Genomic DNA, 26,590 nt, shown 5'->3' with positions numbered 1-26,590 from the left:
ACCTACCGGGAGATAACTTGGGGAAATGCATGTGGTAATGTTACCTCTTACATGTCTTTTTCATAAATATAAAAGTTTAGACAAAAATAGCATATAATTTTTTTGTCATAGGAATACACACTGTGTTATAATACTAATTAAAACATTAAAGTATCTACAGCACCATGAAATCAATTCTTGTTAAAAATAAATTAACAACATATTTTATACTTTCATACTATAGGTTTTTACAATACATACATAAAGTTTTTTTCTGTTTATTCTTTCCTTTTCATGACAGTGAACTGGTGTTGAACTCATTAGTGGTCTGAGGGCTCCTCCTCTGGTGGCTTCATGTTACAAGTGTTCAGGCACTGAGGGGTTTTTGTTCAGGTCTGCTGATGGTTTGTGTTATTGTGGGTCTCTGGCACAGTAATACACAGCAGTGTCTTCAGGCTGCACATTCTGTCCGTTTAGAGTCACTGTGTTGCTGGAAGAGTCTAAGTCGATACTGAACTTGTTCTTTAGTGAATCTTTGTAGTATGAAGCCCCAGTAAATCTCATTCCAATCCACTCCAGTTCTTTCCCTGCAGGCTGTCTGATCCAAGCTGTGTAATGGCTGCCAACAGAATAAGAGACCTGACAGGTGATGGTCAGACGTTGACCTGGCTGCACAGTCACTGAGGCTGGCTGTGTCAACTGTTCACACTTCACACCTGTTAAAAGAAGAAAATTTTGTGTGACAAATTATCAAGTTACACTGCAAAAGAAGAACTGCTGACTATGACAAATCCAGAGAGACTCACAGGATCCAGCTGCCAACAGCAGCAGCAGAGCTACAGAGAACATGGTTTATGTTGAAACTGATGTGCTGTGATCTCCACTGACAGTCTGATGTGAAGTTTTTATATCTGAGAAAGAAGGAGGATCACTGAGTTTGCATAGAATCAAACACATGAAGCATTAATGTTGGTCTAACTGTAGCTTGATAGAAGAGTCTGATGAGCCTTGATGAAACATTTTAAACTGCAAGTTTTTTTCACTGTAATCTATAATGAGTCCTTTTCAGTGTTATTTGATGTTACACATGTGCTTGTTAACACAAATATTCATTTCAAACACAACAACATACTTGACATTTATTGTTCAATAGTTCATTATGTTGGGACGGGCAGTAGTGCGTTTGGTAATAATTCACAATTATCATAGATAACTGTGAATTATGAAATGCTTGAGGTGTGAAAATCACAAAGCATCCTTGGAAATGGAGTTTGCAATGGACTCCCGTTGTCTGTAAGCAGCATTTTGGCGCTATTCCTTTGTCTCGGGGGAAACAAAGGAAAAAGCACCTCGTGGTCAAGCCTCACAGGTTACATGTAGGCCTTCTCTGTGTGACCTCGTGGTTTGAGGCCCAACAATTATTAATGGTTATTTAATGACACATTCATTCTTGACACAATATCCTTGCATTTAATGAAACAACTGTTCACTTTATCAAATAATATTTTTTCTGCTTTTATTGCAAACTATTTATACCCAAATACATTGTTATGACACCAAATTGTGCAAACTGTGCAAAACGACATGGTGGTGGTGGATTAGGATTGTTGATACTAAATTAATATTAACTTAAACATTAAAAAAAAATAAAATAAAGAAAGAAAGAAAGTTTATGTGGATCTGATCCTGCCTGTAGAGGAATGTAGCTACATTTTCTTTCATATTCTGATTTAGAAAACTTCATTGCATCAATCAGTCAATATTTGTTGAATTGAAGTTTACTATGTGAATGTGGTGAGTTTTTGTACAGCGTTACTTCCTCCTGTGTTACTGTGAGTGTCGAGCACAATAATAAACAGCAGAATCTTCAGTCTTCAGACTGTTCATCTGCAGATACACCTGCTGTCTGCTGTCGTCTCTGGAGATGATGAACCGGCCTTGAACTGACTGAGAGTAGTAACTGCTGCCATCACTATAGATAGCTGCAATCCACTCCAGTCCTTTTCCAGGAGCCTGTCTGATCCAGTTCATCCAGTAGCTACTGAATGTGAATCCAGAGGTTGTACAGGTCAGTTTGTGGGATTCTCCAGGCTTTTTAACTGCTGGTTCAGATTCTGTCAGAGTCTGACCATCAACACCTGTCAAGACAAGCAAAAGAAAATAATCAGTTTCTTTAAGCTGGTAACTTTTTAACAACAACTTCAACTCAAGATCAGTGGAAATCTTCACCTGCCCAGCAGATAGTTAGAAGCAGCAGTCCTGTCCTATAGTCCATCATGTTAAACTGTGTGTCCACTGTTCTCTGTCATCCTCTCTGCAGTCAGATAAGTAGAGGTGGAAGACATCAAGGTTTTGCATTGACTCCTCCTCACAGGGAGAAGTAAACTGCACTGGATTTGTCTCTCAATATTTTTTGGTGAAATTGGAGAATGGATGCTCACTGAAGAGGAATCACTCCTCTACAGAGCTCTTTGCTATTTGTTTTTGACTTTCTCTGTTGTTGTATTTGTAAAAAGATTGCTACAGGAACACAATGATTTTAAAACATGACAAAAATTCTAATTATAATAAACTAATTAACCCTATTTGTAATAAGAATGCTGAAAACGTTCATCTTTTTTCAGCCAGACAACTAACAAACTCACTCTACTGAAAATGATAAAGCAGCAAAAGATTATGAACAGATATATGTATAAATAATCTATTCTATTGATCTGTCACAATAGTTGTGATCATGTTGACTGTTAATCACAGGTTAGATAATGCAACACAGATTTTTTTTAATTGTAAAATGTCAAATGCCAATTTTAGGATTGTTTGTAAATGTAACCATGTATAGCAAATATTCTTTTTGTTAGCTCATTGTTCTACAATCTCAAAATTGTGTGAAATTGTACATACATGACTTGAGTACACATTTTTGTATCACACGCATGATCTTTATGCATGTATTTATTAAATCATACAATTACAGTTTCACTATATACAAAACATTTAACTATCATCATTGTCAACTATCAACAGTCTTTTTACATCTCCTCTAAACATTGCTTCCAAGAAGCAAAATATAAAACATCTTTTTGCTATGAAGAAAGAAATATGTCTCTACTTTAATTTTCTATATTCATGTAAGTTCCTATTGTTTCATTAGTTTAATAAAAAATAAATTAGACAATATAACTCCTAAACATTCAGATTATAACAACAGAATTTCTGTGTCTGACAATAAAACAAATGTTCATCACAGTCAGTTTTATAAGAAAGATGATACTGAAGGAATGAATATTATCAGTGGTGGTAAATAGAGGAAGTAGTTTTTGTATGACTCTCTTATTACTGGCTCTCACTGTGTGTCTCTGGCACAGTAATACACTGCTGTGTCCTCAGTCTTCAGACTGTTCATCTGTAGATAGAGCTTACTGCTGGAGTCATCTCTGGAGATGGTGAATCTACCCTGGACCGACTGGGAGTAAGAGATAGGAGAACTGTAGGTGCCTATATAAGCAATCCACTCCAGTCCTTTTCCAGGAGCCTGTCTGACCCAGGCCATGTAGTAGCTACTGAATGTGAATCCAGAGGTTGTACAGGTCAATCTGTGGGAATTCCAGGTTTTTTAACCACTGGTTCAGATTCTGTAAGAGTCTGACCATCAACTCCTGTCAAGACAAAAAAAGAAAACAGTCCCTTTCTACATATGTTGGCAACAATTTGAAGACAGATTCAACCCAAGATCTGTAAATATTTTCACCTGTCCAGAAGATAGTTAGAAGCAGCAGTCCTGTCCTAAAGTCCATCATGTTAAAGTGTGTGTCCACTGTTCTCTGTCATCCTACCATCCATCTGCAGTCACATAAATAGAGGGAGATATTTTGCATTGACTCCTCCTCAAATGGAGGAACTGGATCGGACTCGGACCTCAGTTCATGTTTGGTGGAGAATGTATGTTCACTGTGCAGGAATGTATCCTCCAAACTCTTATACCTCTAATCCCCTTAGTTAATTTTGAACACTGCAGTACTGGAAATGCTTGTCAACTGACTCATAAGGATTGTGATTCAATTTTCTTTAAAAAAAAAGAAAAATGATTCAAAGTTTTCAGTGCTTCTAAGGTACATGATTGCTTAATTATACTGGAACAGAATAAAAGTTAAAAAATAAACACTTTATACTTTAATAAACATATTTCTCTGCAAGTGTCATCTTTGTAAAAGGCACCACATCAGGTAACAAAAACACCATAGTGAAGAAAATGTGAATGAGTATAGAGGAACATGTAATATATGTAGATCAATTTTGACATGAATCAATGTGAAAATAGTCTGATGTCAGATAAAACCAATCCAATCACTTGTGGTCTTTCTTGACGTTACTTCTAGTGCACATGATTTATCATGATCAGTATGAGGATCAAACCCAGTCAGTTCTAGACCGCCCTCTAGAGGTTTGAAAGAAGTCAATGTGACCTGTGACACCTCATTTTCTACATGCGTGTTATCAAAAATCTTCTTCTTTTTATTGGTTAATTATTCTGCTCATTTTGTGTGCTTCTTGTTGTCATTTATTTTTTGTTGTATGTTCCTAAATTATGTTTGCTCGTTTTTTTTTTCTTCCTTTTTTTATTGTTTGTTTTTCTCCTTAAGTTGAGGGGAGGTCAGTTGTATAAGCTTGTGGCTTCTTGACCTCTCATGACACATCTCTTAACTTTCATTATCTGGATTTTATGCAGTATGTTTGTGCAAAAAAAAAAAAGAAGAAAAACACCAGTGCCTCAGCGTGTAAGAAGACATGAATTTGCGTGACCTTAGAATTACAAGGTTCCACTTGACATTTTTGGCAAAACTGAATTATACACATGAAACTACTCTTACATTATTGACCCTAAAATTTGAGAGAAGTGGAGGTTCTATTAATCAGAAATCAATCTTAAACTTGGTGCCAAGAGGTTTGATCTGCAAAGCGCCAATCAGCGCTTGTAATGTATGGGAATATATGGGAATGGGTTGGCTGTGGCTCGAGAGGATGAGCATGTCGTCCATCAATCAGAAGGTCGGTGGTTCCTCGACTCTTGTCTGCATTTCGAAGTGTCCTTGTGCAAGATACTGAACCCCAAAATGCTCCCGATGGTTACACCAGCATCCTGCCTGGTAGCTTGTCACCATCAGTGTGTAAGTGTGCATATGAAAGGGTGAGTGAGCAGCAGAATACATAGAGCTTTGGTTAAAAGCGTTATATAAACAGCCATTTACCATGTAGACAGGAGGACCAATCAGGTTCTTTCTCTTTACCATGTGACCTCACTGCTCTATGACTGTGTGTCAGGTGGGGAAGCAGGAGTGGACCCAAACGCAGAGGCCAGAATGCAGATTAGATGAAATAATCTCCTTTAATCATGGATAGTCATGAAACAGGCAAACAGAGCTGAACAGAACTAGACGACACAAAACGAATGATCCAACAAGGACTGAACAGAAAACCAGAACTTAAAAAGAAACTGAACTAACGAGGAGATGAGGTGCAGGTGGGGAGATGGGTGGAGAGATCAGGTGAGGGGAGTGAACATACAGGGAGCTGATAGGCTGAGGAAACACAGGGAGCAGGGCAGGGCTGACGAGGCTAACACAGGGCAGGTGTGGGGAAAACAGAGCAGGGCAGGGCTAACGAGTCCAAATGCAGGGCAGGTGTGGAGGAGTACATGAACACACAAGGGAAACAGAAAACAAAAACCCAGAAAACAAACTCAACACCACCTACACTAACCCATCCAAGACTAATGATGCAGTCCTCTAAACCCACCACTCAAATCATAAACAAAACCATATGACCAGAAGGACTGACAACAGAAGTGAAACACGAGAAACTCCAAAGAACACAAAAAGTCCAGAAGAACAAAGTCCAAGCATGATGTGACACTGTGGTTAAAGGAGCTGAAAATATTATGAATTGTTGTTAAATCTTAAGTTTTGAGACCTCCAAACTGATTATTTTATCAGAATAATTATGTATGACACTGATACAAACACCAACTGACTCTAAAGTCAGTTTTTTTATCTTGTTTGAACTCAGTAAGAAGCAGATATTTACCTTCATCTACCATGCTAGTCAGTAAGCTTTCTAAGTTTAATTACTTTATTATCATGTTATTATTAGTGATTTAAGTTGCTATGACTACTTCAAAAATGACAGCAATGAAAACCAAAATGTTAATATGTAAGAATATGAGATACATTCAGGCTGCTACAGTAGCTGCTGATGCTAACGCTATCTGCATGCTGCTAACTGGGTTTGTGTCTGTTTAATGTTATTACTTGAGTCCTGCAGCAGACACAGTGATGACAGTGATGACATTCACAGTTCAGACACTGACAGAGACCCCAGTTTGTCAAAAAAGAAGTAACAAACAAAAACGTAAATTTGGAAATGCTCTGAAAAGAAGAGCAGCAGAATGACAGCAGCAAAAGACCAACAACAAAACAAACCAAATAAATGGATGGCCATAACATTAACCTATCATACTGTCGAGTTATCAAGGACAGTGAGGAAAATGAGCTACTTCCCGGCAGCAACTCCTATGGTCTGCCCACCAGACTGATGCGGTCTGTCTGATACCCAACGATTTGCACTGTGGACCAACATAGCTATTATACATTTTGATGTGAGACTGGGTTGCCTCATGCCTAAACCTAAGCAACCTAACCAACAAACGAAACAAGTCCTAGCCAATCAGAGGCAGAGTAGGGCGAGTAAGTCTGTCGCCATCCAGAGGAAAAAAATTCTGCCTCCAGCATGAGAAAGTTCTATCTGCAGTCTTGCACTAACGTTAGCTTGTAACACTTCCGTCTCCTTGTGGACTTGTGTCTCTCATTGGCTATTGTGGTCCTGCTTGAAAAGTAGTGTCGTAATCATCCAGATTTTAACTCCTAAATATCAAACATGTTTGAAATTATCGGGGCGGCCCTGATGAGTCTGCAAGCAGTTCTGGAGGTTTAAGATTGGATCTGTAAACTCTTCACATTAGCAGATAATCTGGGCAGAACATGAGTGCTGACCGTGGTCCCAGACCAGATTTTTCCTCTGATTGTCTGGAGGGGTGAATCGGGGATAAATCAGCCCAGAACTCCTGTAGTCTGAGCCTGCAATAAGACATCTCCATCTACATGACTAGAAAGACAAGCTGAGTAAATTTTGAGAAGTTAAAGTATTATTATTAGATATGATTTAAAGTGAGGATTAGTGTTTCTAAAATTGAACAGCTTCAGTTATACTGTAGTCTTCACATTATAATAAATACATTGGGGGTCAAAGACATTCTTCAATAACAGAAAATATATGTACAAATATTTTAATTTACTCACTGTAAGTATGTATGTATTGTATTTGCTGCAAAAAGAAATACAGTGACAGCAGTCAGGATCATGTAAATAGTGTGAAAACCTAATCTTGCATAAAAGATTTAATGGTTTCAGTGTTTGCAGGTGTTTAAAGCCACAGACATGGAGCCTCGAGATAAACAGCTGCTCAGGAACTGAAACCTGTGTGACAATATGCAAAAAACTAAATCCTGTAACTTAGAAGAAAACTATTTTAGTTCATGCATTGATTAAATACTTTCTTTAGCAATAATCATCACATTTTGCCTTTATCTGTGGTGGTTACACATGTGTTATGAATAAAAAACTAAATCAACTATAAAGCAGGTGGTTGACAAGGTAAACACTGTAAAAAATAAACAAAACAAATAAATAAATAAATAAAGACACAATTTATGTGAATCTGATCCTGCCTGTAGATGGATGTAGCTTCCTTTTCTTCATATTCTGATTTAGAAAACTTTATTGCCTGTTTTATTCTGTGAATATGGAGATAAGTCAGACAGATAAGTAGAGGTGGAAGACGTATATATGTTTGCATTAACTCCTCTTCACAGGAAGGAGAGAATCAGATTGATCACTGTACTGACACATTTGTAGAAAAAACAGGAGTAAGAAAACCTTATTATATTAATCCATTCACCTTCTGAACTCTATCACACATTACTGCTGAGAGGAGAATCATATAAGAAAGGAGGACGATAAGGAGGACATTGTTTTAGATCAAAAATCACAGGAAATGTTTGTTACTGCAGGATTTGTTGTTTATGTGACTTTAATTACACTCTCACAAACACAAGAATAAACAGTCAGATAAGTAGAGGTGGAAGACATCAAGGTTTCGCATTGATCCTCCTTGCAGGGAGGAAACAACTGGATTGGATTTGTCCATCATTTAGACCTGTTGTTTGTTGAACTCAGACTATTACAATGTATAGTCAGAGTCGTGACTCTGCCAAATTAATTAATACTTTTATGCAATGTGAATTTAAAATTTGCCCTGAATTTGATTCAGAAGTTAAATTTTTTTGGTCTAATTTTTGATTTGTTGTCAGGAAATAGATTTTTATTGTATTTTTTTATTTTTTTAATTTTTTTTTTTTAGTAATAACATTTCAAAAGAAAAATCCCAAAACAGTGCACACTACAAGCAAAAACTGTACTGGAAACAACTACTGGAAAGTTAACCATATACAAAAAAAGGTTTCAGGCAACTCTGAATTGCTGGATGCCAGAGTCTCCCCAGAACAATTGAGCAAAAATAATTTCTGTTCTTATCATGACACAAAATCTTAGTTTTGACAAAAATAAATACTTAATAGGATATATGATATGCTGCTTTCCTATCTCAAACAAGGTCTACAAGGTGATTTTCATACTGTACATGAACTGAAACCAATGGTTGATTGAACATCTAAACATTGACGGATGTATTGAAGATGAAGAATGAAGATGACGGGTTCTAGTGTGTTTTTTTCTCCAGCTCACAAAAACAGAAAAAAAAACAAAAACAGGAAGTTGGTTGATCATTAAAAAAGCTTAATTTTCTATAGTTTTACATAGACATGATACATGATACATGTCACGGGGAAGCCCTGTGCCCTAAAGGCACATATGCCACACACACACACACACACATGGATCAGCAGCTCTCTCCTCTCAATCTTATTGTTGGTCAGAGATTTTTATCCCAAAGTTTGTTTACTTAGTGTGTAGGTGTTTGCTAACATTGACTTGCATTGACAATGCACACATTTAAAATGTTGTGGTAAAAAAGAAGACACATTGTAGTTGTGTTATAAGTACTCAGTTTATTGAGTTTAAATTGTGCTTCACCTGTTTGCTCTGTTGTGCTTTCTCTTCCTCTGTCAGACCAGGAACTGGCAAACTGGAGCTAGTGCAGTTCATCTGGTTAAGTAGAGGGGTTCTCAGGGGAGAGACTAAGTGTGGTAGAGTGGGAGGGGTGTTTTGCCTCTTTTGGGGTATTTGACTGTTAAAGTACTCTTTTTAAGGAAAAACACATTTTAGACTAAACTTCAATGAATTTCTATTTGACAGTATATTGTTATTTAACACTGCTGTCCTTGTTAGTGTTTTGTAAGAGATAATTGATATTGTTCTCTTGAGTAGGTGGAGTCCACCTGTATAAGAGGGAGAAGTCTGGGGTGACTCGAGGCTTTTCTGGTCATACAGAGACAGACACAGCTTCAGTCTGCAGCTCCTGCCTTGGGCCTAATCTCAGGGGGTATAATCAAAGTGCAGTTTCGAGTTGATTTCTTTATTTGTGTGTGTGTATTCCCCTATTTTTGAGAAAAGGGTTATTTTTTTTTACTTTTGGTTAATTAGTTTTTGTTTTTTTTTCCATTTTGGCCAGATATTCATGTCCACTGTAAATATCTGCAAAGGACTCCACTGATGGCAAATAAAATTCACTTGGACTGCTGAACTCTGCCTGTACTTCCTCATTTTTTGTGCCTGGCTGCTCGGCCAACCCTCACAATACATGACACCATGAAGGCTGAAGAGAAGTGATTCAGATAACTTACTAACACTGTAGTTATTCAGATTATAATATATTGTTAATCTTTTTAAATGATGAAGTTATGGAAAAGACATGATTTTTGGGGGTTTCACTGCTTCCTTTTAAAAGCAAGGTGCATGTTAAAATGTTGCTGTTATTCGTTCCTCAATATTCTACATAGAGACATTATGAGTCAGAGAAAGACTATTTAGCAAAAGAATTGACTTGTGCATTTTTAGCTGACACCAATCTCTTTTAATACATGATGGTTTAAGGTTTAATAATGTCTAGTAGTGTAATCCATTTGTTCCATAATGTCATATATCAGTTATTATAATGTTCTAGTATCTATATTATTGCATCATGCAATCAGTGTTTTTTATTACTCTTTTTTTCCACATTCACTCAGTCTATGAGATTCTCCAGACCTTTTAACCACTGATTCAGACTCAGTCAGTGTTTGACCCTCAGCACCTACAGAAAGTTAAACTGCTCATTAGCTACTGTCATGCAGCCATAATTTCTTTATACCAGGTTTGTCAGAAAAACAACGGTTATCCAAACTGCACAACCATTGATTCTGGCTGGATGAGATCAATACTGTACACACCTGTGTAAAGAGAAATCAACATTATCTCCATCATTCATCTGACTATTCAGTGTTTCTAATGTGTTTATTAGTGTGAATCCACTGAACGCTCGTCACAGGATCCAGCTGCCAGCAGCAGCATCAGAGCTGCAGAGAACATGGTTGATGTTGAAGCTGAACTGATGTGAGCTCTTCGGTCCTCTCACTGACACACACACACTTCACTTCCTTATGAGTCACATTTATTTACATATTGTTGAATTAATATTTATTTATTTCTTGTTACTTCTATTTTTCACTTTGAGGTGAAGGGTTCAGTCTTTCTTATCAAGTTTCCAGACTGAATATATAGTGTGTACTATGATATATTGTTAATTTAGTGAACTTAAAATGGTGCTATGATTTTATTTAAAATGAATTACCATTTATTCATGTATTATTGTAGATAAACTGATTTTAGTCTAATACTGAGTGTTGCATGGATAAGATTTTGTGTAATAATTGATAAAAACACATTATCATCCACAAAAAACATTAATAAATAGTTATCAAAATCTGTCTTTGGTGAGTCTACTGTGAATGAATTGAAAGTTATAAATAGTCTCACAAGGATATGTATCTGTAATTTTAATTAAACATTTATTACTGTATATGTAAATTCATCATTTGCCAAGCATTCAGGAGCTGTGTGGAGGTTTGGAGTTTTACATAAAATACTTTTTTGTTGTATCAGTGTTGCACATGTTTGAAGCCACAGACATTCAGAGCCTCTAGAGAGCTGCTCAGATACTGAAATTCATGTAAAAAAATGTTGCTTTAGGTAAGAAGAGAATTAAAATCTTTCTGAAGAACTGTTGTTAGGATTCTTTGTTTAAAAACCCAATTAGCATATTATTGGTTCCAAGAAGGTGTTTGGGTGTGAAGGAATGACATCATTTACTTGAACTAACTGAACTGACAACATTAATCATGTGAGTTAAAGGGGGTCTGATGAGTATTGTAGGATTTTGTACAGATGCTCAACCAACTCAGTCACTGTGAGTCTCGAGCACAATAATAAACAGCAGAATCTTCAGTCTTCAGACTGTTCATCTGCAGATACAGCTGCTCTCTGCTGTTGTCTCTGGAGATGGTGAACCGGCCTTGAACTGACTGAGAGTAGGATTTGGTACTACCATCACTGTTGATATAAGCAACCCACTCCAGTCCTTTTCCAGGAGCCTGCCTGATCCAGTGCATCCAGTAGCTGCTGAATGTGAATCTAGATGTTGTACAGGTCAGTTTGTGGGATTCTCCAGGCTTTTTAACTGCTGGTTCAGATTCTGTCAGAGTCTGACCATCAACACCTGTCAAGACAGAAAAAGGAAAATAATCAGTTGCTTTAAGCTGGTATCTTTTTAACAACTTCAACTCAAGATCAGTGAAGATCTTCATCTGCCCAGCAGATAGTTAAAAGCAGCAGTCCTGTCCTATAGTCCATCATGTTAAACTGTGTGTCCACTGTTCTCTGTCATCCTCTCTGCAGTCAGATAAGTAGAGGTGGAAGACATCAAGGTTTTGCATTGACTCCTCCTCACAACAAGCAGAGAACTGAATTGATCTTTTGAAATTTTGCAATACTGTTACATTTTAACAGAAACAAAAGTATCAAAGTAACTCTTGAATACATGTTCATGTTATTCTTTGTTTTGTTTTTTCTCTCAAAATGTCATATATTCAGGATGTCAGAGAACATAAAACCCCAATAAGAAAAAAGTGAAGAAAACTGACAAGAATACATGAAAAATAACAACTCCTCAGTACATGGATGTTATTAATACCCATCTTCTTTAGTCAATAAAAATAAAATGTCCAACGTGAAACATAAACTCTGTTTCTTGTGTCAAACAAATATCAGTGAAAACTACAGTAACCAGTTTGTCTCTCTCTCTGCAGTCAGATCAGTAAAGGTGGAAGACAACCAAGTTTTGAACTGACTCGTCCTCACAGACAAAACAATGATGGAAGAATTGCAACACCAGTTAAATGAATTTTGATTTAGTTCATCTAAATTTGAAAATTGTACTTAATCAGAATTCTCTTCAAGTGTTGAATTTTGTGTTGCAAGTTTGAGTTACAACAAACTTGTGTTTTTGGATATCAGAGTTTCCCCCAACAAACACATATTTTTAACGCTTGCAACTGAATTATCATGACACAAAATAACTTCACTAAAACATGAGATGACATTATGTTTTGTATTTATTAATCTTAATCTCACCCACCGGGAGATAATTTGGGGAAATGCATGTGGTAATGTTACCTCTTACATGTCTTTTTCATAAAAATAAAAGTTTAGACAAAAAATAACATATTATTATTGATGTTTTCGCCATAGGAATACACACTGTGATATAATAGTAATTAAAACATTAAAGTATCTACAGCACCATGAAATCAATTCATATTAAAAATAAATTAACAACATATTTTATGCTTTCATACTATAGATTTTTACATTACATACATTATGGTTTCTTTCTGTTTATTCTTTCCTTTTCATGACAGTGAACTGGTGTTGAAATCATTACTGGTCTGAGGGCTCCTCCTCTGGTGACTTCATGTTACAAGTGTTCAGGCACTGAGGGGTTTTTGTTCAGGTCTGCTGATGGTTTGTGTTATTGTGGGTCTCTGGCACAGTAATACACAGCAGTGTCTTCAGGCTGCAGATTCTGTCCGTTTAGAGTCACTGTTTTGCTGGAAGAGTCTGAGATGATACTGAACTTGTTCTTTAGTGAATCTTTGTAGTCAGAGCCTCCAGTATATCTACTTCCAATCCACTCCAGTTCTTTCCCTGCAGGCTGTCTGATCCAATGTGTGTAATAGCCACTAACAGAATAAGAGACCTGACAGGTGATGGTCAGACGTTGACCTGGCTGCACAGTCACTGAGGCTGGCTGTGTCAACTGTTCACACTTCACAACTGTTGAAAGAAGAAAATTTTGTGTGACAAATTATCAAGTTTCACTGCAAAAGAAGAACTGCTGACTATGACAAATCCAGAGAGACTCACAGGATCCAGCTGCCAACAGCAGCAGCAGAGCTACAGAGAACATGGTTTATGGTGAAACTGATGTGCTGTGATCTCCACTGACAGTCTGATGTGAAGTTTTTATAGCTGAGAAACAAGGAGGATCACTGAATTTGCACAGAATCAAACACATGAAGCATTAATGTTGGTCTAACTGGAGACTAATAGAAGAGTCTGATGACTGTTATTACTGTATATCTGCAAACTGAAAACACACCTGGAAATCACATCTGCTTTACATATAATATTTTTATTTCATTTCTCACTTACATGTAACACTTTGAAAATGCCACTAACTTCAATGAAACTGTTAACTATTTAAAATAATGCATCTCTGCTTTTACTGTAATTTTTTATGTATTGTTGTGACCACATAATATGAATTATTATATATCTGCAAAGTGACCTCTGCTTTACATATGATATTCTAATTTCATTACATATATTTAATTATTTAATTATTTGTTGACTTTACTTACTTATTTCATTCAAACAGAAATACAGCAACAGCACCAGGATCATGTTAATATCATGAAAAGTTGAGTTTGCATAAAAGACGTTGAATGGTTTCAGTGTTTTCAAATGTTTGAAGAAACAGACACACAGAGAAACTTGGACTTTATAGATTAATGCTGTCTTCTCTCAGCAATGGTTTCAATGAAGCTACAGTATGTGATGGAAGAGTCAGATTTTTAAATTATATTTACATTATATTTTTCCATCCATCATGTTAAACTGTGTGTTCACCGTTCTCTGTCATCCTCTCTGCAGTCAGATAAGTAGAGGTGGAAGACATCAAGGTTTTGCATTGACTCCTCCTCACAGGGAGAAGTAAACTGGAGTGGATTTGGCTCTCAGTTATTATTTGGTGAAACTGGAGAATGAATGCTCACTGAACAGGAGTCACTCCTCTACAGAGCTCCTTGCTACTTGTTTTTGACTCTCTATCAGTGTGTTGTTGTACTATTTGTCAGAAGAATGCCACAGGAACACAATGATTTTCCAAAATGCCAATAACCTAACTAACCCTATTTGTAATTTAAATAAATAAATAAATAGCACAGGAAGTGATCATATGCTTCAAACACCAAAGCCATTAATTTAAATTCTCCCTTTCTAATAGAAAATATTGAAAGTAGCGAAAACTAAAGAACCAAGAGTGACTGATCACCTTAGATATACTTGATTCAATTTAAACTCAAAGTTCAAATGGTCTAGTTTCTACTTTAAATTATTCAATTTAAATTAATACAATAATATTTCAAAAGAAACAAACAGGTAAATGTTCATTGTGGGATGTTTACTATTATCCTGCTTTAAATAGTTTTAACACATCTCTTATCAATGAGAGTGAAAAAATTCAGAGATGATAATAATAATGTTATCAGTGGTGGTAAATAGAGGAAGTAGTTTTTGTATGACTCTCCTATTACTGTCTCTCACTGTGTAATGTCGGGCGCAGTAATACACTGCTGTGTCCTCAGTCTTCAGACTGTTCATCTGTAGATAGAGTTTACTGCTGGAGTCATCTCTGGAGATGATGAATCTACCCTGGACTGACTGGGAGTAATAGATAGAGGAACTGCCCGTGTGTATAAAAGCAATCCACTCCAGTCCTTTTCCAGGAGCCTGTCTGATCCAGTTCATAGGGTAGCTGCTGAATGTGAATCCAGATGTTGTACAGGTCAATCTGTGAGATTCTCCGGGATTTTTAACTGCTGGTTCAGATTCTGTCAGAGTCTGACCATCAACACCTGTTAAACCAAAACAAAAAGAAAATGGTAACTTGCTGTAGGTTGGCAAGTTTTTAAAGACAGTTTAAACACAAGATTTGTGATTTTTCATCACCTGCCCTGAAGATCATTAAAAGCAGAAGTCCTGTCATACACCCCATCATGTTAAACTGTGTGTCCACTGTTCTCTGTCATCCTCTCTGCAGTCAGATAAGTAGAGGTGGAAGACATCAAGGTTTTGCATTGACTCCTCCTCACAGGAAGAAGTGGATTGAATTTGGCCATCATAGACCCGATGTTTGTTGAACTGAGACAATTATAATGTATAATTGGAGTTGTGACTTGAGCCAAATGAATTTGAATTTAAATAAGTTTGTGGTCTGAATTTTTTTTTGCTTGAAATTGAATTTTGTTCTTTTAATCATAAAAATATCATGCATAAGAATCAATCACAAGAAAATCCCAAAACAAAAACTGAAAAATCAACCATATGCAGAACATTAAAACACTTACAGCAAACTCTGAATTGTTGGATCTCAAAAATCAACCATCTGAAATAGTTTCTGCTCATATAATCATAACGCAAAGTCTCAACTTTAACAAAAAATAACTTTTGGGGGATATGATATACCGTTTCCCATCTGAAAGAAAGTCTTCATCATGATTTTTATACTTTACATGCACATAACCTGAAATCAGTGATTGATTAGAAATCTAAAAATTGATTATATATTTTTCTAAATGGTAATATCTTAATAATACAGTAACATAAGATTAAATAATTACATTTAATAAAAAAAAAACATCTAAAAGATAAAATGAGATGATATTAAAAACCAATACAACAAATGACAGTCAGTCAGGAGAAGATGTGAAACTCGTTGGTTGAGATCAGGCAGCTGACGGGTGAGTAGAGCAAAGGCTCAGTCACTCTTATGACAAGGTGAGATTTTGGAACCAGTAGTAGGAACCAACATGAAGATCTCAAGCAGTGATCAGGTTTGTACTGGAGGAAAAACGAGCTGTAAAAAGCTCCTCACAGGATCCAGCTGCCAGCAGCAGAATCAGAACTACAGAGAACTCGGTTGATGTTGAAGCTGAACTGATGTGAGCTCTTCAGGTAATTTGATGGTATTCAAATAAAATAGACTGAAGGTGAAGGCTTCAAGTTCTTTGTTTTTTTTTTTTTTTTACACAACTTGCAGGTTGAGGTGATGTAAGTGGATTGTATTGTAAAAAAGCACATTTTTACATAATGTCACCATGAAGTTGGCTGAAGAGTAATAATTAAGAGAACCTACAAAAGATGTTGTGACCCAGATATAAAACAAATGTATTTCTTTATAACGATGAAGTCATGGATGAGGACAATGATGCAAATTTGTCACTTGAATTCCTTTTCTTCTCACTCTTGTAGGTGTTGACATTATCAGTCAGACGGGAGATAATTTGAGGAAATGCATGTGGTAATGTTACCTCTCACATGTCTGTTTCATATATATAAAAGTTCAGAGTCAAATAATTAAAGCATATAATTAGTGATTTTTTTCACCATGGGAATACAAACTGTGATATATTAGTAATGAAGACATTATTATCTATAAATCATTAAGTATCTAAAGCCCCATGAAATTAATTGTTGATAATATAAATGAAGAACGTGTTCCTCATTTTCAGTACTATACATGTTTAAAGACTGTTTCTCTCTTTACTGTAACAGTGAACTGGTGTTGAAATCATTAGTGGTCTGAGGGCTCCTCCTCTGGTGGCTTCATGTTACAAGTGTTCAGGCACTGAGGGGTTTTTGTTCAGGTCTGCTGATGGTTTGTGTTATTGTGGGTCTCTGGCACAGTAATACACAGCAGTGTCTTCAGGCTGCACATTCTGTCCGTTTAGAGTCACTGTGTTGCTGGAAGAGTCTAAGTCGATACTGAATTTGTTCTTTAGTGAATCTTTGTAGGCAGAGCCTCCAGTATATCTACTTCCAATCCACTCCAGTCCTTTCCCTGCAGGCTGTCTGATCCAAGCTGTCCAATAACTGCTAAGAGAATAAGAGACCTGACAGGTGATGGTCAGACATTGACCTGGCTGCACAGTCACTGAGGCTGGCTGTGTCAACTGTTCACACTTCACACCTGTTAAAAGAAGAAAATATTTTGTGACAAATTATCAAAATAAAGAAGAACTGCTGACTATGACAAATCCAGTGAGACTCACAAGATCCAGCAGCCAGCAGCAGCAGCAGAGCTACAGAGAACATGGTTTATGGTGAAACTGATGTGCTGTGATCTCCACTGACAGTCTGATGTGAAGTTTTTATAGCTGAGAAACAAGGAGGATCACTGAGTTTGCATAGAATCAAACAAATGAAGCATTAATGTTGGTCTAACTGGAGACTAATAGAAAAATCTGGTGATTGTTATTACTGTATATCTGCAAAATGAAAACACACCTGGAAATTACCTCTGCTTTACATACCAGATTTTTATTTCATTACTCACTTAAATGTAACATTTTGAAAATGTCGCTGACTTCAATGAAACAATTATTACTATTTAAAATAATGCATCTCTGCTTTTACTGTAAACTATTATGTATTGTTGTGACCACATAATTATATTAATAATATTAAGGTCTGTTGTTTGGGAAATTTTCATCATGGATAATTGATTAAATATTCATTAAAATTAACGCCGCAAAAAGTGATAATGAGCCCCATGGACACGGGAGTAACCACTGTTAGCGTTCTCTAAGCCATGTTTACAGTGTGATTAGTTTGTTTTCATTTTAAATATGATGTGAACTGGTTTCCTGAGAGAATTGATTCACTGTCAGCTTCTCCTGCATCAGTCTCATAATTAACTTTATAAGTATGAACACAGCATAATACTAAATAAAATGTCGTTTATACAATTTATTAACCAGCAACTGGTGATTTAAGACACCTGCATGACAAAAAGGATGAGCTGAATACATTTTGAGTATTTAAAATATCAAGCTCAAAATTTTGACATCCATCAGAATCCTGCTGTTTTGGAGGAAAACATTATTTTTAAGTTTTCGTGGAGATAATCAGCTTTTTAAAACTGTTAAACTCTTATCAACAAGAGCAGGACATTCAGAGATGATGATGATGATGATGAGGAACACTATGTTATTAAATGTGCTGGAGGTTGTCATGTATGAGTGACTGGACAAAGAACAGCTGAAGGCATTGAAATAGTAGGAAAAAGAGACCCTGCTGCCTTTGGTTTCTAGACTTTTTCCCTTAAAACATATTTTTAAACAGTGAAATGTCTCAGTTTCAGGATTATGTGTGGATTTGGTTATTTATGGCTGATTACTTTTTCTCATATTTTTGTTTCACAACCTATAAATCACATGGAAGCGACACAAATTACCAAAATGTAAATTTTTGAATTACATGCGTGATCTTCATCTTCATGTGAAGATTAACACAGAATATTTCATTATCAGCATTATATGTAGAAGGAAATAATCTTTTTATATCTTCTCTAAACATTACTTACAAGGGAAAGTACACACAAATACATTATTTTTATTATAAAGAAAAAATACATTTCACTATTTTAATCTTATATTAATTTTATTCATGTAGGTTAACAACCAAATTCAGCATTCAGTCAAAGATGATAAAGTACAACTTAAATATTCAGTCAATCACGACTCAGAATCACTGACAAGAAAGATAATGTTGATTACAATTATTACTACAAGAAAACTACTACTAAAGAAATTAATGTCCTTGTTGTTTGTAAAGAGAGGAAGTAGTTTTTGTATGACTCTCCTATCACTGTCTCTCACTGCGTGTCTCTGGCACAGTAATAAACTGCTGTGTCCTCAGACTTCAGACTGTTCATCTGTAGATAGAGCTTACTGCTGGCGTCATCTCTGGAGATGGTGAATCTGCCCTGGACTGACTGGGAGTAAGAGGTAGAAGAACTAGATGTGTGTATAAAAGCAATCCACTCTGGTCCTTTTCCAGGAGCCTGTCTGACCCAGTTCATATGGTAGCTGCTGAATGTGAATCCAGAGGTTGTACAGGTCAATCTGTGGGATTCTCCAGGATTTTTAACCACTGGTTCAGATTCTGTCAGAGTCTGACCATCAACACCTGTCAGGAGAAAAAAAAACCATCAAAAGAAATAAGCTGGTGACACAAAAAACTCTGTTAGATTAAAATCTGTAAATATTTTCACCTGCCCAGCAGAAATTAGAAAAATCCCCAAACAGTACAAGCTACAAGCAGAAACATAAAACATAACTAAAAACTCTACCACATATATTAAAAAAGTTTTGCTGCCAAATTGTTGAGATTCCCCCAAAACAAATTCATATGATTTCTTATCATTGTAACACAAAATATCAAATAACTTAAGTAGACATTATATGTTGTTTACCTCAAACTAAACCTATAATGTGATTTTCATACTACAAGAACTGAAACTAATGGCTGTTTGGACATCTAAAAAACTGATGATGCAATCTCTAGAATAATAATAATTATTATTACTTATTTATGTAGAGAAGCACTATTCAATTATTCATATGTTGCATTGGACAACAGTATTTTTAAAAAATGTTACAAAGTGACTTACTGTAAAACAAGGATAATAATAATATAAGATTAAAAAAATAACAAAATCTAAATTATTATAGATGGAGTGAAATGATGAAAAAATGGATTGTATGTTAATTGTGAAGCTGGATTTGCAGATAAATCCCCCTTTGAAAAATATGTTAGTGGTTGAGTCACATGGTTTCTGGATATTTGTGCAGGTCTGTTGGTGGTTTGTATCACTGTGGGGCGACGTACACAGTAATAAACAGCTGTGTCCTCAGGCTGCAGATTCTGTCCTTTTATTGTCACTGTTCCAGCAGAAGTGTCTCTGCTGTAGCTGAACTTGTTCTTCAGAGCATTATTTTGTATTAAGCTGCCGTCTCCCCACATGTGGAAAATCCAGTCCATTGGTTTTCCTTCACGCTGTCTGATCCAACCTGTTGCATAGCTGCTATCAGTCAGAGAATAACCAGAGACCTGACAGGTGATGGTCAAAGACTGTCCAGGCTGCACAGCCATTGAATCTGACTGGATGAGATCAATACTGTACACACCTGTGGAAAGAGAAATCAACATTATCTCCATCATTCATCTGACTATTCAGTGTTTCTAATGTGTTTATTAGTGTGAATCCACTGAAAGCTCCTCACAGGATCCAGCTGCCAGCAGCAGCATCAGAGCTGCAGAGAACATGGTTGATGTTGAAGCTGAAGTGATATGGGCTCTTCTGTCCTCTCACTGACACACAGACACACACTTCACTTCCTTATGAGTCACACGTATTTGCATATTGTTGAATAAACAATTTTATATTTCTTCTTGTTACTTATATTTATCAGTTTGAGGTGAAAGGTTCAGTCTTTCTCCTCAAGTTCCCAGACTGAATATGTACTTAAACATGATATATGATTAATTGAGTGAACTTATAATGGTGCTGCTATGATTTTATTTAAAATGACATTTGAAATAATTTACCATCTATTTATGTATCAATGTAGAAAAACTGATTTCAGTCTAATATTAAAGCTGTAAAGCTCTTGCATTCTTATGAGTAAAAGGAGAAAATGTTACATTTCTTGTCCTGTTCAGTCTTTCTTATCAAGTTTCCAGACTGAATATGTACTTAAACATGACATATGGTTAATTTAGTGAATTTATAATGGTGCTATGATTTTATTTAAAATGAAATTAAATAATCTACAATTTATTCATGTATTATTGTAGATAAACTGATTGTATTCTAATATTATATTTTTCAAGGATGAGATTTTGCAATAGTTGAATTTGTCTAATAATGGATGAAAATCTATTATCATCCACAAAAACATGAATAAATAGAATTAACTGAAAGTTATGAATAGTCTAACATCTTAAAAAAGAATATGTATGTGTACTTTTAATAAAACATGTATTACTGTATATGTAAATTCATCATTTGCCAACAGAAAGTGAAGTGACAACAAAATCATGTAACAGTATGAGATTTTTGCAGCTGTGTGGAGGTTTGGAGTTTTACATAAAATACTTTTTTGTTGTATCAGTGTTGCACATGTTTGAAGCCACAGACATTCAGAGCATCTAGAGAGCTGCTCAGATACTAAAATTCAAGTTTAAATTTTTTTTTAAAAAATGTTGCTTTAGGTAAGAAGAGAATTAAAATCTTCCTGAAGAACTGTCGTTAGGATTCTTTGTTTAAAAACCCAATTAGCATATTATTGGTTCCAAGAAGGTGTTTGGGTGTGAAGGAACTACATCATTTTCTTGAACTAACTGAACTGATGACATTATTCATGTGAGTTAAAGGGGGTCTGATGAGAACTGTAGGATTTTGTACAGCTGCTCAATCAACTCAGTCACTGTGAGTGTCGAGCACAATAATAAACAGCAGAATCTTCAGTCTTCAGACTGTTCATCTGCAGATACAGCTGCTCTCTGCTGTTGTCTCTAGAGATGGTGAACCGGCCTTGAACTGACTGAGAGTAGTATTTGCTACTACCATCACTACTGATAGTTGCAACCCACTCCAGTCCTTTTCCAGGAGCCTGTCTGATCCAGGCCATCCACCTGCTACTGAATGACAATCCAGATGTTGTGCAGGTCAGTTTGTGGGATTCTCCAGGCTTTTTAACTGCTGGTTCAGATTCTGTCAGAGTCTGACCATCAACACCTGTCAAGACAGAAAAAAGAGTCTAACATGCATCAAGTTGGTAATACAAATGTAAATATGTCAAATAAAGATCAGTGAAGATCTTCACCTGCCCAGCAGATAGTTAAAAGCAGCAGTCCTGTCCTATAGTCCATCATGTTAAACTGTGTGTCCACTGTTCTCTGTCATCCTCTCTGCAGTCAGATAAGTAGAGGTGGAAGACATCAAGGTTTTGCATTGACTCCTCCTCACAGCAAGCTGAGAACTGCATTGAACTTTTTAAAATGTGCAATAATAATTTTAAGATAAAGTTCATACTCATTATCATTAAGTTTTAATAGACAAGGTACCTCCTGAAAAAATGTTGCTTTGTTTTGTTTTTCTCACAAAGTGCTCATAACATTCAGGATGTCAGGGGGAAAGAAAACCCCAGTAGGAATATAAGTGAAGAAAACTGATGAGAATACATGAAAAATATGTAACTCCTCAGTATATGGATGTTATTAATACCCATCTTCTTTAGTCAATAAAAATAAAATGTCCAATGTGAAACATAAACTCTGTTTCTTGAGTAAAACAAATATCAGTGAAAACTACAGTAACCAGTTTGTCTCTCTCTCTGCAGTCGGATCAGTAAAGGTGGAAGACAACCAAGTTGTCTTGGTTGAACTGACTCGTCCTCACAGACAAAACAATGATGGAAGAATTGCAACACCAGCTAAATGAATTTTGATTTAGTTCATCTAAATTTGAAAATTGTACTTAATCAGAATTCTCTTCAAAAGTTGAATTTTGTTTTGCAAGTTTGAGTTACAACCAACTTGTGTTGTTGGATATCAGAGTTTCCCCCAACAAACACATATTTTTAACACTTGCAACTGAATTATCATGACACAAAATAACTTCACTAAAACATGAGATGACACTATGTTTTGTATTTATTAATCTTAATCTCACCCACCGGGAGATAATTTGGGGAAATGCATGTGGTAATGTTACCTCTTGCATGTCTTTTTCATAAAAATAAAAGTTTAGACAAAAAATAACATATTATAATTGATTTTTTCGCCATAGGAATACATACTGTGACATAATACTAATTAAAACATTAAAGTATCTACAGCACCATGAAATCAATTCTTGTTAAAAATAAATGAACAACATATTTTATACTTTCATAATATAGGTTTTTACATTTCATACATTATGGTTTCTTTCTGTTTATTCTTTCCTTTTCATGACAGTGAACTGGTGTTGAAATCATTAGTGGTCTGAGGGCTCCTCCTCTGGTGGCTTCATGTTACAAGTGTTCAGGCACTGAGAGGTTTTTGTTCAGGTCTGCTGATGGTTTGTGTTATTGTGGGTCTCTGGCACAGTAATACACAGCAGTGTCTTCAGGCTGCACATTCTGTCCGTTTAGAGTCACTCTGTTGCTGGAAGAGTCTAAGTCGATACTGAACTTGTTCTTTAGTGAATCTTTGTAGTCAGAGCCTCCAGTATATCTCATTCCAATCCACTCCAGTTCTTTCCCTGCAGGCTGTCTGATCCAATGTGTGTAATAGCCACTAACAGAATAAGAGACCTGACAGGTGATGGTCAGACGTTGACCTGGCTGCACAGTCACTGAGGCTGGCTGTGTCAACTGTTCACACTTCACACCTGTTGAAAGAAGAAAATTTTGTGTGACAAATTATCAAGTTACACTGCAAAAGAAGAACTGCTGACTATGACAAATCCAGAGAGACTAACAGGATCCAGCTGCCAACGGCAGCAGCAGAGCTACAGAGAACATGATTTATGGTGAAACTGATGTGCTGTGATCTCCACTGACAGTCTGATGTGAAGTTTTTATATCTGAGAAACAAGGAGGATGACTGAGTTTCCATAGAATCAAACACATGAAGCATTAATGTTGGTCTAACTGGAGACTAATAGAAGAGTCTGGTGATTGTTATTTCTGCAAAGTGAAAACACACCTGGAAATCACCTCTGCTTTACATATGATATTCTAATTTCATTACATTTTTTAATTATTTGTTGACTTTACTTACTTATTCAAACAGAAATACAACAACAGCAGCAGGATCATGTTAATATGAAAAGTTGAGTTTGCATGAAAGACGTTGAATGGTTTCAGTGTTTTCAAATGTTTGAAGACACAGACACACAGAGAAACTTGGACTTTATAGATTACTGCTGTCTTCTCTCAGCAATGGTTTCAATGAAGCTACAGTACTTGATGGAAGAGTCAGATTTTTAAATTATATATATATTATAAATTTTCTCTAATGAAATGTAACTAACTTAAAGCTCAGTCATACATCAGTGGTACTCAGATGACTGTGTGTTGCGTAATTGTGAATTAGTTGACCTGAGGACATTAATAATGTGAGACTGAGAGTCACAAATGACTTTTGTACATTTCAACGCCATGAACATGTCAAACAGTTGTATCAGGCTTTAGCTCAGTACAGGGTTCAAGAAAAGCAGATATGAGTGTTTCCTTATTGCAAAAGCAAAGAGAGAAACTTGACACTGACCTCTAGTGATTCTGTAAAGGAAACTAAAACTTTTTATCCCCTCATATTATGATTCCACATAATGTATAGACATTATGTTGTCTTAATTTACAGAAATATTTTTTTAAACATCTCTATTATTATTTGTAGTAGTTTTTATTTTCTTTATTTCACACCCAGACAAATGTATCATGAAGTTTGATGTTTCTCATGTTTAGTAAAGAATATTGTTGAGGAACACACAACTTTAAGTAATGCAGAGACAAATGTTGCTGTAATTCATTATTAAACATATTGTATTACTAAATGCTAGCAGCCCAGAAGATGAGTACTGTAGGATTTTGTACAGCTGCTCAACCAACTCCAGCCAGCAGAATCTTCAGTCTTCAGACTGTTCATCTGCAGATACAGCTGCTCTCTGCTGTCGTCTCTGGAGATGGTGAACCAGCCTTGAACTGACTGAGAGTAGTATGTGTCGCTACCACCATCACTGATAAGTGCAAACCACTCCAGTCCTTTTCCAGAAGCCTGTCTAATCCAACCCATCCAGTGGTTGCTGAAGGTGAATTCAGATGTTGTACAGGTCAATCGGTGGGATTCTCCAGGCTTTTTAACCGCTGAAAGAAAAAGAATTAAAATCTTCCTGAAGAACTGTCGTTAGGATTCTTTGTTTAAAAACCCAATTAGCATATTATTGGTTCCAAGAAGGTGTTTGGGTGTGAAGGAACTACATCATTTTCTTGAACTAACTGAACTGATGACATTATTCATGTGAGTTAAAGGGGGTCTGATGAGAACTGTAGGATTTTGTACAGCTGCTCAACCAACTCAGTCACTGTGAGTGTCGAGCACAATAATAAACAGCAGAATCTTCAGTCTTCAGACTGTTCATCTGCAGATACACCTGCTCTGCGTTGTTGTCTCAGGAGATGGTGAACCGGCCTTTAACTCACTCAGAATAGTAGATGTAGCTACTGGTCTCACTGATGGTAGCAACCCACTCCAGTCCTTTTCCAGCAGCCTGTTTGATCCAAACATCCCAGTAATGGCTACTGAACCCTGAATATGTGCAGATCAGTCTGTGAGATTCTCAAGACCTTTTAACCACTGATTCAGACTCAGTCAGTGTTTGACCCTCAGCACCTACAGAAAGTTAAACTGCTCATTAGCTACTGTCATGCAGCCATAACATCTTTATACCAGGTTTGTCAGAAAAACAACGTTTGTTCTTACCTGTCCAGTTAATTGACAGGATGAGAAAAACAACCAAATAATCAGGTCTGATCATTGTAGTTTTATTCCAAATCATATCTTCTACTGCCACCTGTGGGTCTTTGTAAAAACATCGTCTGTGGAGTTTTTGTAAAGCCTCTCTGCTTACTTTAACCAGTGTGTATTTGGCACAGTAATACACAGCAGAGTCCTCTGGCTTTAAGTTGGACAGTCTCAGATAAACCATGTTATTGCTGTTATTTCTGGTGATTTCTATTCGTCCTTGCACACTGCTGGAATATTCAGTTCCACTTGCATCGCCATAAATGCGCCCCATCCATCCCAGTGCTTTTCCTGCAGGTTGTCTGATCCAGTTCGTACTGCAGCAGCTAAATGTGAAGCCAGATCCCCTGCAGGAGAGACTGAGAGTCTCTCCAGGCTTTTTCACTACTGAACTGGAAGGAATGGACTCCATACTCTGACCTGTACAACCTGATGAGATGAAAGGAGTGATGAACCACAGAAGAAAGTGAGACAGTCATCTGGCAAGTTTTCTGGTATCAGTGACTGACCATCAGTTGATGTTGTCTGATAAAAGATAAAACATCAAGAAGCAGGAGAACTCACAGGACAGAGAGAGAGCAACCAGCAGAAGAGTGAGTGTGTTCATCATCCTGAGGCTGGAGATGTGACCTCTGATGCTCCACAAGAACAACAAGACCAGTCAGCAGGACAGAAGTACACTGCACACACTGAAGATTTGCATCAGAGTATCATGGGGAGGGAGTGGATCATTTACTGGCAGTCTGTGTTACGACCCTCGACAAACAGCTCGCCCACAGAAGGCCCAACATAATTAAAAGTCAGGATTT

The 26,590-nt window shown here is 36.4% G+C and overlaps 1 pseudogene and 4 gene segments (V, D, J or C); all 5 read right to left on the bottom strand.

Annotated features, from left to right (window-relative positions):
* Positions 1-285: 285 nt before the first annotated feature.
* Positions 286-871, bottom strand: LOC121883788. The segment is given in 2 exon segments: positions 286-695; positions 786-871. Coding segments are annotated over 2 exon segments (348 nt in total).
* Positions 872-2,961: 2,090 nt separating this feature from the next.
* On the bottom strand, positions 2,962-3,985 carry LOC121883767 (annotated as a pseudogene).
* Positions 3,986-11,457: 7,472 nt separating this feature from the next.
* Positions 11,458-13,551, bottom strand: LOC121883898. The segment is given in 4 exon segments: positions 11,458-11,810; positions 11,899-11,939; positions 13,132-13,418; positions 13,509-13,551. Coding segments are annotated over 4 exon segments (693 nt in total).
* A 3,431-nt stretch (positions 13,552-16,982) lies between these two features.
* LOC121883814 lies at positions 16,983-20,568 on the bottom strand. The segment is given in 3 exon segments: positions 16,983-17,286; positions 20,279-20,395; positions 20,492-20,568. Coding segments are annotated over 3 exon segments (357 nt in total).
* A 2,721-nt stretch (positions 20,569-23,289) lies between these two features.
* LOC121883779 lies at positions 23,290-23,830 on the bottom strand. The segment is given in 2 exon segments: positions 23,290-23,646; positions 23,737-23,830. Coding segments are annotated over 2 exon segments (348 nt in total).
* Between the last annotated feature and the right edge of the window lie 2,760 nt (positions 23,831-26,590).

Source organism: Thunnus maccoyii, chromosome 18 (assembly GCF_910596095.1).
Source record: "Thunnus maccoyii chromosome 18, fThuMac1.1, whole genome shotgun sequence".
NCBI lineage: Eukaryota > Metazoa > Chordata > Actinopteri > Scombriformes > Scombridae > Thunnus > Thunnus maccoyii.
This window is presented reverse-complemented; position numbering and strand designations above follow the sequence as displayed.